This window comes from Sorex araneus, chromosome 6, assembly GCF_027595985.1.
Source record: "Sorex araneus isolate mSorAra2 chromosome 6, mSorAra2.pri, whole genome shotgun sequence".
In the NCBI taxonomy this organism is placed as follows: domain Eukaryota; kingdom Metazoa; phylum Chordata; class Mammalia; order Eulipotyphla; family Soricidae; genus Sorex; species Sorex araneus.
In genome coordinates, this window is record NC_073307.1 from 48,148,093 (window position 1) to 48,161,015 (window position 12,923).

General features: G+C 41.6%; 1 protein-coding gene across 2 annotated transcripts in view; it reads right to left on the bottom strand.

The window, feature by feature from the left end:
• DCTN4 (dynactin subunit 4) overlaps positions 1-12,923 on the bottom strand; it is a 37,944-nt gene that overhangs the window by 19,533 nt on the left and 5,488 nt on the right. For both annotated transcript variants that reach the window (XM_004620614.2, XM_004620615.2), the window contains exons 3-5: positions 12,229-12,407; positions 3,045-3,088; positions 1,355-1,462 (exon numbers count right to left, since the gene is read on the bottom strand). In XM_004620614.2, coding sequence (XP_004620671.1) covers positions 1,355-1,462; positions 3,045-3,088; positions 12,229-12,407 — 331 coding nt within the window. The remainder of the gene's footprint in view (positions 1-1,354; positions 1,463-3,044; positions 3,089-12,228; positions 12,408-12,923) is intronic.

A 12,923-nucleotide genomic window follows, 5' to 3' on the forward strand; every position in this document is an offset into this window, starting at 1 on the left:
TAATGCATTTCATTCTAATTCTTCTTTTAAATATATTACCACATATATAGATTATACTAATATATCATATAGGTGGGAAAAATTAAAGACTTCATTAAAGTCTTAGTCAAATATAGATGCTTTTGCAAACTTTAGTGTTTTATAAAATTCTAAATTAGATATTTTCATATGAACATTAGCAATCATACAGTTTCAAGGACTTAACTAATTTTCATGTAGAAACAGTGCAACAAACTAATCTTATAATGTTTCATTTCCTCAAATGTAAAATGGGGTTATTTACATTTATAGGATTATTTACGATAAATAAAATGGTTAGTATAAAGTGCTTAGCACAGTGTTTGACACACAACATTGTTAACCAATAAATGTCACTTATCCTGTCTCCAAGCAAATACACACACACACACACACATACATAAAAAATACAGTTTTGCAACAGCAAACAAAAGCTTGGGGACAATAACAAAAGCTCCAATTCTACTGCTGCTTCTGACTGGCAGACTATTGGACAGTCCCAGGCTTTATAGGCGCATCCCTGTGTTGTCCTTTCTCCTCCCGCAGAGAGCTCCAGTTAAATGAGTCAGACCCACTCCGCACTACTGGGGGGAACTCCCAACCCTCCTGTTTATCTTTTTTTTCCCCTTTTTTTCTCCTGTTTATCTTTAACCTCTCCTTTGTTCTTCTTCCCCTGTTAGTTCCACAAATACACTGCCAAAGTTTGTGTTTTACAAAACTGAGAACTGTGGGAAGCTGCAAAAAATGTTACCTAGAGCTGGGAAACTACTACCACCAGGTTGTACAAGGTGGTGACAAGTATATGAATAGAATCTACCACTTGCCTTACCTTCGCTGGGCATTTTGTAGTATCTAGAAGTTGTAAGAGTAATATGACACCCATGAAGTTAAATAGAAGCCTCTTGTGAGTAATAATCTGATGAGAACGGGGAATGATGTAAAAATGATGTAAAAACTCACATTTCAATGGGGTAAGGGAGACAGCTCAGTGAGAGCATGTGAGACTCTGAGTTGGGTTCGAGTTTCGCATGGCCCCATACGCACCATCAAATGCAGCTCTGGTGGATCCCAAGCACCACTGGGTCCAAGCACTAGACTATCAAGCCTGCACCCTGGGCAAAGTTCCCCCACTAAAGAAACAAACACAGAAAACAAAAACCCCTCAAAGTATCCAAACAAAAATGATGACACAGCAAGAACATAACTGCTGAACTTAGTATCTATAATACAAGAGCTCTTCTGCTACCCATCATTCAGGACAAAGAAACAGCAACTGATTCACTGTTCTTGAGCCCCACAGATTTCAGTCAGTGAACCTTTTGTATCAAGTCCTCACCGAGAAAGCCAGAGGCATATAGTTCCTACGACGTGCCAGTTTCTTACGGTCCCGCTCAACCTTTTCTTTCTGAGCAAGTTGCTGGTAATATTCAATTAGTTTGTTCATCTGTAAGAGATACAGAAGATAAAGAATTTTTTTCACACACAAAAAATTAACAGAAAACATGAAATTAGTTATTGAATTGAAGAAATGATGAAGACAAATTACTAAGCAGAGCAAGTCTGCCCTTTTCTTCAATGAGAGTTTCTTTCATTATATCATCTACTCTCATAACTGAAACACACCAAAACAGGCCTGGCACTCCACAGGTTTGGAAATGTTATGCTCTCACTGATCTTTTACTTCACACACCACCATCCCTCCCCCTTTCGCTTTCTGGATCACATCCGGCGATTACTCCTAGCACTAAACTCAGGAATTACTCCTTGAGGTGCGCAGGGAACCATATGGGGTGCCAGAGATCGAAACCAAGGGGGCCACACGCGATGCAAATGCTCTACCCACTGCATTTGCTCCGGTCCCCTTCACTGCCAATTTCCTCACAGCTGCTCCAATTTTTAAATCCACAGTAATAGGATCATCTGAAAATGTGACTTTTTAACTGTTTTCTTTACTATTTGTCTTTTATATATATAAAAAAATTTTCATAAAAGCAGCGCCAATTATAAATATTTTGTAAAATATATGATTAAAAGTAAAGCTTCTCTTTCATGTCATCCCAAATTCAACTTTCTAGCCAGCACAGTACCAAGTATTCACTGTCACTGTCAGTGCTCATTGATTTGCTCGAGCGGGCACTAGTAACATCTCTATTGTGGGACTTGTTACTGTTTTTGATATATTGAATACACCACGGGTAGCTTGCCAGGCTCTGCTGTGGGGGCAAGATACTTTTGGTAGCTTGCCAGGCTCTCTAAGAGAGGCGAAGGAATTGAACCTGGGTTGGCTGTGTGCAAGGCAAACACCCTACCCGCTGTGCTATCGCTCCAGTCCAAGTATTATCAGGTTAAAAAAAAATTTTTTTTGTTTGTTTTTGGGCCACACCTGGTGATGCTCAGGAGTTGCTCCTGCCTCTGCACTCAGGAGACCATGTGGGGTGCCAGGGATAGAAACCGGTTTGACCACGTGCAAGACCCAGCACAATAAATATTTTTTAAAACATGCTCAGAGACAGGTATAACAAATTTTGCTTGTATCAACCTATTGAGTATGCATATATAACTGTAACATGCATAAAAACAAAAGGTCTTTATTTTTCGAATATGGGGAAAACTAATTTTTAACGTTCTTTCTTTAAAATGATCACAACCTGAGTAAAGAACTAAAACTATACCAAGGTTTCAGACTAGAAAAAGTTGTCCCTGATTTAAGTCTTAGAATTAAAAGCATAATACCGCCCCCCTCCTCCCACCCCCACTGTCCCCTTTGGGGGACGTATCTGGCAGTATTCAGGGCTTACACCTGGCTTTGTACTCAGGGATAATTCCTGTTTGTGCTTGGCGATCTGGGGTGCCTGGGACCCAATCAGGGTCAGTGGCAAGCAAGGCAAGTGCCCTGCTTTACTCCTCTGGCCTGAAGATCATGACTCTCTAAACAGAGGCTGCATCTACACACAGAATAGAGGACCCTGAGTGAGTCTTTTGCTGATCTTTTCTCATTTCATCCTCCCCGGCGACTCTTTACTTACCCGCTGTGTATGAGGATTTTCAGGTTCTTGCCAACCTCCACTAGCTGCAAAATAAAGGCATTAAACAAGACATTAATAATTTGAAACTTTCACCAAAAAATTGTTTTTGGGTCACACCCAGCAGTGCTCAGGGACCAGTCCTGGTGGGACCCTGCTCAGGCCCTGACAATTTTATTTTTATAAATACAGGTAATCTGTATTGCATTAAAATGAAATATAAACAAAAATCCTAAATCGTAGGGTCCTAGAAATTATTTAGACAAAAATGCTCATAAAGAAATTTTCCCATTAAATATATAGCAATTAATGATGACAAACCCTTGGCGCTAGATTACACAACGGTCAGTACTAAGCATGGGAGGGACAGGGAAAGTAGTGGAGTGGGGGTGAAGGGAATACAGAGGTGACCCAGAAGACAGGGACATTGGTGGAGGGTATTTGTTACATTAACATTATAAACATATCACTGTATCATTGTCATCCCATTGCTCATCGATTTGCTCATCGATCTGCTCGAGGGGGCAACAGTAACATCTCCATTTTAAGACTGTTGTTTGTTTTTGGCATATGGAATATGCTACAGATAGCTTGCCAGGCTCTGCCGGCGGGCGAGATACTCTCAGTGGCTTGTCGATCACCTTTATATATTTTATACTAATAAGAATTATAGTAAAAAGATGCTGGCAAAGGGGAAAATTACTCACAGACTACCACAGCCCAGACACCTCCCCTACCCCACTGTCTAGTCCCACACACTGGGGCAACCCAGACACCCATACCCAGCTTAGGCTGCAGAAGTGGGCAGAGGGCATCCAGACCCCTAACTCTTCTCCAGCTCCAAAGTTACCCCACAAAACACCAAAATGACAAAAAAATCCAAGGAAATTAGCTTTTAAGCACAAGGGATAGAAGTCCTGGAGTGTCTTCAAGCCCATCAAACACGTTGATGCCATTCAAGAAGGACCTGAACACTGTCTTTGCAACAGTGGAGGGAAAAGAAGGAAGCTCTGGAAGAGAAATTCAATCAACACAAAGAAAAAGTGACACTGAAATGGAATCAAAAGAGATGACAGACTACAGTAGCAAGTCAGTGATCTTGAAGACAAAACATAAACTAGCATCACAAAAAGGCAATTAAAAAGCAACTTTAAAAACTGGGAAAAAATATAAAATATTTAATAGATAATAAGCTTTTTTTTTTCTGATCACAGGAATACCTGAAGGAGAGGGAAATGGGAAAGGAAGGAAAAAAAAAAGTGGAAGATAGCCAAATCTAAAATACAAGGGAAAGAACATCAAATTCACAATTGATCTCTCATGTAAAACCATAAAAGCTAGAAGACAATGGAACGACATACTCTAAACACTGCAAGAGAAAAATCCTCAATGTAGGGTCCTCTACCCCATAAGGCTGCTATCCAGATTTGACAGAGGGATAAAAACATTCTCAAACATCAGAGACAGAGACATTTACTACACCTAATCCAGCCCTGCAACAAAAGCCACAAGAACCCCTACAAAAACCAAGCATCTAAGAACAAAAATAACCAAAACTACCATAGAAAAATGATTAAAAAACCCTAATTTGTATTAAAAATTTCCCTGAATGTCAATGGACTAAACACTTCAATCAACGCTCCCTAGCCCCCCCCCCCCAAACAGACCAACAACAAAAAGTCAAAAACAAAGAGTTCCTACATGGCAAAAGGAAAATAGGTTAAAACTGAAAGACATCCCAGTGAATGGGAGAAAATATTCATACTCAACACATCATATAAAGAGCTAATATCCAAGCACTTAAAAAACAATCAACAACAAAACCCCAAAACTCTACTGAAAAATGGGGAGAGGACAGGGACAGAAACTCCCTGCAGACAAACTGACAGCCATTAGGACAGGAAAAAAATGCTCATTATCACCTATTATCAGGGAAATCCAAATTAAGATGACAATGAGCTGTCATTTCACACCAATGAGAATGGCACAGATCAAAACAACTGGGAATAATCCGTGCCAGTGGGGTTGTGGTGAGAAAGGAATCCATCACTCTTCTGAGACTGTTGCCTGCACACCTCTGGAAAACAGAAGTTTCTCAGAAAACTAAGAATAGAGTTGCCATATGACTCAGCAATTCCATGTTTTATCTATCCCCCCAAGACACAAAAACATTCATTCAAAAGGAAACATCATGCTATTATTCACTGCAGCACTTAAAATAAGTGCTAGGATATGGAACCAACCCAGGTGTCCAATGACAGATGAATAGATAATGAAGAAGTATACAATGGAATATTACTCAGCTGCAAGGAATAATTGTAATCATGCAATTTGCTAAACCTTGGTTGGAAAACTCAGGAGGATAGAAACTGGGTAATCTCACTTTCCAATCTGATACATACATGGAAAAAAAGGACAAGGAAATGCAAGGTATCTACAAGAGATTGCCTATATTAACGCTGTCCCTAGATTATAAACCTGAGGACAGAGAAGGAAAGAAACTGAGGAAGGAAAAACGCAAGAGGTGGATGGGAAGTGGCAGGAGTCAGGGGCAGTGGTCATACTGGTGGTATAGAGGGGAGGCATAAGTATACATTTAAACAGAGCCAACAACAGTGTAAGCATGAGATATAACTTGTAATAACCAAACTTAAAAGCCTGCTGTTGAGGAGACAGACTGGAGGGTGGCAGAGAACCTGGGCATTCTGGTAAGTTGACACTGGTTGTTGAAACACCGCATGCCTGAAACTGTTAATTATAAATCATGGTACCTAAACTACAAAAATTATAATTGAAAATAAAGAGCAAAGAATTTGTACAAACCCTTAAATAAGAAAGATAAAAGGAAAGTAATTAAGTACTTTAAGACTACATTATTTGTTAGAATGGCTATAATGAAAAGACTGACAATACTGAGGACTGCTGAGGAATTAGAATTCAAGCTACAATTAGATCCGAAGTAGTAATCTTGAAAAACAGTTTGACAATTTATAGTCAAGTTAAATATGCACTGGATAATTTCACTCCTAGGAATCTACCAAATTTCCACACCAAGACCTGGTCCTAGTAGCCTTATTCCTAGGAGCCAAAAGTGGGAAAACCCCAAACATAAATTCTCTAGAGAATGAATAAACAAATCATAGCATATCCAACAACAGAATGCTACTCAACAATGCAAAAACAAGAACTGAAGGGTATGATGCTAAGTAAAGAAGACAGACACGAAACAATATACACTGTCTAGATTGATTATATAAACTTCTAGAAAGCAAAATTACAGTCAAAGAAAGGATATCAGTGGTCATTAGGGTTCAGGGAAAGGAAGTGAGTACAAAGGACACGACGATATTCTGGGGGCGGTGATGAATGTGTCATATATGATTGTGGTGGTGCTTCTTAAATTTATAGCACTCTTGGGACACGGGTGAAGGATTCGTGTTGGAACAGTCTACACCTGTCAACCAATCATGAATAATACTGTAATTTTGTAATTCAGTGACTTGAAAAAAGAGAATACGAATTTAAAAAAATCACAGTATTCTTTCTAGATTTAAAATCTGAGTATAATATTGTAAATTATACCTCAAAACTAGTCAAAAAGAAAATAAATGGCAAAAACTACAAAGAAATCCACTTCACATTTATTAGTCTGGGAAAACTAAGTATTAGTAAATAATAAATAATAAGTAAATATTAAAAAAAATAAGGGGCAAAAACTGTTCTGGTTATTTCTCTGGGGGCTCAGTCATCGGCAGGAGGCCACTCCTGGTGATCCTCAGCGAGCATGAAGGCTGGATGACATGCAATCTCCAAACTCCATGGCTCCCTTCACTATCGCTAGAAGTGACCTGGAGTGCCAATCAACACAGTGTGATGTGTGTCTCCCTGACCAGATGGAAAAAAAAAAAAAGTAAGAAAAAAAGAAAAAGTTATTTTAACTCACTAAGATACATACAATGCTGCATGGGGTCATTTTACATTTTTTTGTTTCTGATCCACAGGTGGCTGTGTTCAGGGCTTACTCCTGGTTCTGCACTCAGGGATATCTCCTGGTGGGTTTAGGGGACATGTGGGGTTCTGGAGATCAAGCCCAGCTTGGCTGTAGCAAGACAAACACTCATCTGTTGTACTATCTCTCTGGGTCCCCAGTTTTAATTTTTTAAAAAGTTTTCCTCGCCAGGATCACAGACTTTGATGAGGCTTGCCATAGTGCAGGGGAAGCACTGGTTTAAGCTCAGGCCTGCCAGCTTGTCGTGTATGCTTCCTAAGCCACTAAGTCTCTCCGTGGATGCCTAAACAGTGTTTGCGGGCAACTCCAGGGTTTGAAATTAAGGGCCTGTGCTTGCCAGTCAAGTGTTGAATCCCCAAGCCACCTGTTTAACTTACATTCTTAGACAAATGCAAACAAGTTACCTACTAGCTAGGGATTTACACATAGCAAGGCGTGTTGCATGTGTGAGGCCCTGAGTTCAAATTCTGAAATCGCATGTTCTCCTGCAAGAGTGACCCCAGACTAGCGAACTGGCAGCAGAAACAGAGCACCACTGGACGTGGCCCAAACAAAAGTAAATTGGAAAAGAAAAATATTTACTGACAATACACATACACTGGTTCTAATACACATCATTTTTGTTTTGTTAGGTTTTGTTTGGGGGCCACAGTTGGGGATGCTCAGGGGATACTCCTGGATCTCTGTTGAGGAATCACTCCTGGTGGTTCTCACGGGACCATATAGGAGGCTGGAGGTGAACTCACTTTAAATTTACAAAAATTTCTCTCTCTCTCTGTCTCTCTCTCCCCCTCCCTCTCATTATCAAGAATATCCCTTTACCTACTTTGAACACTCAGTTCTTCTCCAGCATGATCATTCCCAGTTATTATTGTCATACCAGTGTCGTCTCTACCTTTCCTACCCTCAGCCCCACAGACATTACGCAGAGAATTTTAAAAAGAATAAAGATTTATTTTGTTAACTTAAAATTGTCTGGAACACCCAGGAGTCCATGGGATAGCAAGGGATCAAATCCAGGGCTTCATACATGGAAGGCATCACCTCTACCGCTTAAACCACCGGCAGTGCTCAGAGACTACTCTCATCTTGGTACTCGGTGCTGAGGATAGCATCATGGCATTCTGAATGTAAAGCATGCACTACAGCCTGTTAAGCTGTATTACAAGCCCTAACACTACTTTGTGTGTGTGTGTGTGTGTGTGTGTGTGTGTGTGTGTGTGTGTGTGTGTGTGTGTGTGTGTGTGTGTGTGTGTTTGCAACACCCAGCAGTGCTCAGAGGCCACCCCTAGTTCAATGCTTGGAGAGTGTTCCTGTAGGGTCCAGATTATGCGATGCTAGGAATCAAACCCAGGCGTCCCAGATTCAAACCATACACAGCTACAAGATTCTTGAACTATCTTCCCAGCCTAACTTTGCTTTCAATGAGTATTTTATCGACTCAATGTAAAAAATTTAAAAAAATTCAAAGGTCCATATATTTTATTTATTATTTTAGTTTTTGGGTCATACCCAGTGATGCTCAGGGGTCACTCCTGGCTGTGCACTAAGGAACTACTCTTGGTGGTGGTAAGGGATCACAGGGGATGCCAGGTACTGAACCTGGATCAGGCACATGTAAGGCAAACAAGTTTCCCAGTGGGTGCTCTCTAGCCCAGGATTAAAAATTTAAGAATAAAGTTGAATCTAAGGAAAATTCACTCAAATTTACTTCCAAATTGCACTAAGAATACAGAGAAAGAACTCTGTATGTAATTTAGTGGCAGAGCTAGTACCTCATATATGAGACTGTGTTCAATCACCAGCAAAATCCACCTCCCCCCCCAAATAAAAACTGAAGAAAAAAATCTAGAGAATTCAGCAAATTCTTCATTTTACATATGTCAAAGGAAGCAAACAGAGAGTCAAAGATTAGCTCAACAACAGAGTGGCTGCCTTGGAAAATGTGAGGGTGTAAGTGTGATCCCTGGCACTGCCCCATCTACACGGACCATGATCCCAGCAGCACTGACTGACATTTGAATCCCCAGCACCATGACGAAGCACAACTTCTGACACACTGCAACCAAGTGCGCAAACACCTAGTGTGTCACTGCCAGTCACTGCAACAACAATAACAAAAAAGGGAAGGGAAATAAACTATTTTTTTGATGTTCAGTCCATAGATGGCTGTGTTCAGGGTTGACCCCTGGCTCTGTGCTCACGGATTACTCCTGGCAGACCCTGGGGGACCATCTGTGGTGCTGCAGATTAAATTCAGGTAAGCTGTGTGCAAGGACATTGTACTATCTCTCAGGAATTTCATATATATATATATATATATATATATATGAACATATATATATGTTTTTAAAATGACATGCTTATTTTAGGCTTTCTCATGTATTAATTACTAAGCTGAAAAAAAAATTTTTTTGAGGGGGTCACACCTGGCAATGCTCAGGGGTTATTCCTGGCTCTACAATCAGGAATTAATCCTGGCAGTGCTTGCGGGACCACATGGGATGCCAGGGATCAAACCCAGGTCAACAATGCACAAGGCAAACATCCTACCTGTTTTACTATTCTGGTCCCTGAAAAATGTATTTTATTAGCTGTTTTTGGACAATATCAAGCAAAACTCAGGGGCTATACTTGGCTGACTTCTTTGGGGTGGGAGGATACTCGTGGTGGTGATTAGGGGCCCAGGCAGTAGCAGGGACTGGACTTGGACCTTTTACAAGAAAGGCACGTGATCTAGGCTGATGAAACATCTCTCTGGCCCCACTAAGCAGAAAATTTCAAGAGGAAATTTTAAACAAATTTTAAAAGATTCAAAAAAAAAAATGAATGCTCTCACACAAAAACAGACGTTATCCCAGCTGTGTGTACACCACGCAGGTAGGCTCACTGAGCCCCACCAGGAGTGATTCCGAACACACAGCAGGGAGCGCTGCTGGACAGGACCCAACAAACAGGAAAGGTTGAGGGGATAAAGCACCTCCTGTACAAGCATGAGACCAAGATATTTTTTGGTGGGGGGTGTGTGGGGGGGGAGGGCGGAGGGTGGGGATGAGCGGGAAGGGGAGGGTACACCTAGCTGGGCTTAGGGCTTACTCCTGGTTCTACACCAAGGGATCACTCCTGCTGGGGATCAAACCCCAAAGTCATCTGTGAGCAAGCAGTAGTGCCGTATCTACTACTACCCTTATCTGTACTCTCCTCTCCAGCTGAGACCAAAAGTTTGAACACCTATATTGTCCACAGCTGAGCCCCCAGCTGGATGACAAAATGTGCAGCTCTAAGGCACACAGCCACTGCTAAGTATGTCTGAGCAGTGCAATCATTACAGTGTACTATCCCTAGAGAGCCATCATCAAAAACATATGACACCTGGAGAGCATTACAACCAAAATGCGAGTGAGTCAGAACTAAAAAAGAATGTGACCCCTAAAAAAGAATGAGTGTGCACATAATGTGAACTAAAAAGTTGCACAGTCCCTGGCAAACACTGTGGTCAGATATGTGAGTGCTGCAACGAGAAGTGGACTCCTAGCAAGCACCACAACCGAGTGTGTGTGACCCTTTAGCTAACACAACAGTAACAGCAAAGGAAAAGGAAGTGAAAAAATGGAATTTTCACTCTTTGATGTTAACTATTGAATACTAGAAACACAAAAATAGTTTCCTACTCTGGAACACTCAAATCATGAAGAGGTAAATAAAGGCCTAAAGTGATCTTTAAGCACAAATGCAATTTTTTGTTTTTGTTTTTCTGTTTTGGGTCACACCTGGCGATGCACAGGAGTCATTCCTGGCTCTGCACTCAGGAATCACTCCCGGCGGTGCTCAGGGGATCATATGGGATGCTGGGAATCGAACCCGGGTCGGCCGCATGCAAGGCAAACGCCCTACCCGCTGTGCTATCACTCCAGCCCCACAAATGCAATTTTTTGGTAGTTTTTTCTGTGCCACACCTGGTGATGCTCAGGGTTACTCCTGGCTCTGTCTGCACTCAGGAATCACTTGTGGTGATGCTCAAGAGACCATAAAGGACGATAGGGAATCAAACCCCATAGAAGGTTACCAACTTACTATTGCTCTGACCCACAAACAATATTTCTGTTTCGCTGTAAACCACAGATTTCTAATGTTTTAGTGCCCCAGGATAGATACATGGGGATTACTGAGCAGAAAACATAAAAGCAATACAAAACTATAATAGAAATCTAGTTTCTCTCCATATAATAGTTTAGGGAGAACTACTTCTTTCATATTTCTTGCCAATACCTAACATTCCTCTTCACCCCTCAACACTACCTGCTTAATGTTGGGTCATTTCGGTGGTACTAATGAAAACTGGTGCCAGGCCTGGAACCCAGGGCTCCTTTCATAGGGAAAGTACACACTCCCACCCCTTTGAGCTATCTCACCAGTGTCAAATCTAGTATTATCAGAATTAAAAGTTTTTGCCAAATTAATTGAAGTTTTAATCTGCATTCTTCTAGTTATAGTTATTTCTAATATTGTTAAGAGATTGATTCTAGTGCCCCCTAGATATCAAAATTTTAGGATGTTCAATCCCATCTGTACCCTAAGAGAAGTCTATCTGGCAGCTAAGGGGCACGGGGGGTGGTGGGGGAGCTTAAATAAGCTACGGGATTACCGGATGGTCTGAGTGACAGTACTCAGGTAGGGCATTTGCCTTGCATGTGGCCAACCAGGGTTCGATCTCTGACATCCCATATGGTCCCCTGAGCACTGCCAGGAGCAATTCCTGAGTGCAGAGCCAGGAGGAACCTGTTAGCATTGCAGGGTATGACCCAGAAAGGCACGGGGAGGGGAAGGGAACTAAGGGTTATTCATGACAGTGTCCAAGCAAAGCATGTGCTCCCATCTGTTAAAACTCTCTCAGGCCCTAGGGATATTTTGTTTTTATTTTTTAACGTAAAACATTAATACTGGAATCAAGAAAGTATTAGACTCATAAAAGCTATTAACAAAACTTAAAGAATGCTAAATAGTTTACTCAGTCTTAGATGCAACATCCTGGCTTGCAGATGAAAATGGGGGAATACAAAAAAGTGAATGACCAAATACTCTGACTTTAGTTAATATGACCCAATGGGTAATAAAGCTGATAATCTGTGGGTAATCACACCACTGCCAAATTCAGTCTTACGTTAAAGTCCTACTCACCCACAGACTTGTCTGCCATGCCCACATCTCGAGATGTCCAGCGACAAAACCCGCAGGCCAGGTAATAGGCTTTCTTCATGGTGGTCTTAGCGGGGTCATCTGGCAGCTGTGTGGAAATACTTGTTGCCCGGGTGGAGAGGGTGTGCATGCAGCCGGGGCAGTCAAAGCAGTTGGCGCATCTAGGACACAACAACCAACCATTCACTCTTTCAACATTAATTAAGCATCCACCATGTGCCCCTGTTTTAGGTATTAGGCATTCCTCCAAGAGTCAAGTGTCTCCAAGCAAAAAAGATATAAAGATATTTCTGGGGGATTTTTAAAACCTTTGCCATATAATCTCTTAAGTATCACAGACTAATTTTTTGTATTTTTAATTTTTGGACTCCACTCAGCAGTGAGAGGGAGCCGCTCCTGGACCTGTGCTCCAGTGCTCCTGGCAGTGCTCAGAAGACAGGCCCTGCTGAGCTCTCTCCTCGGTCCTCATTACTTTTTAAAATGCAACCATCACTGAGATCTCTTAAGAATTAGAGCCTGAACCAATCTTCTAAGAAGGAATCGAGGTTTACAGCCGGTAGAACTGGAGCCTGAGGTAGCACAGGGTCAGGCGCCCGCCTCACATGCAGCCAGCCCTGCTGTGATCCTAGGCACTGCGTACGGTTCCAAAAGGAGCTCTAGGAGTGATCCCTGAAGTT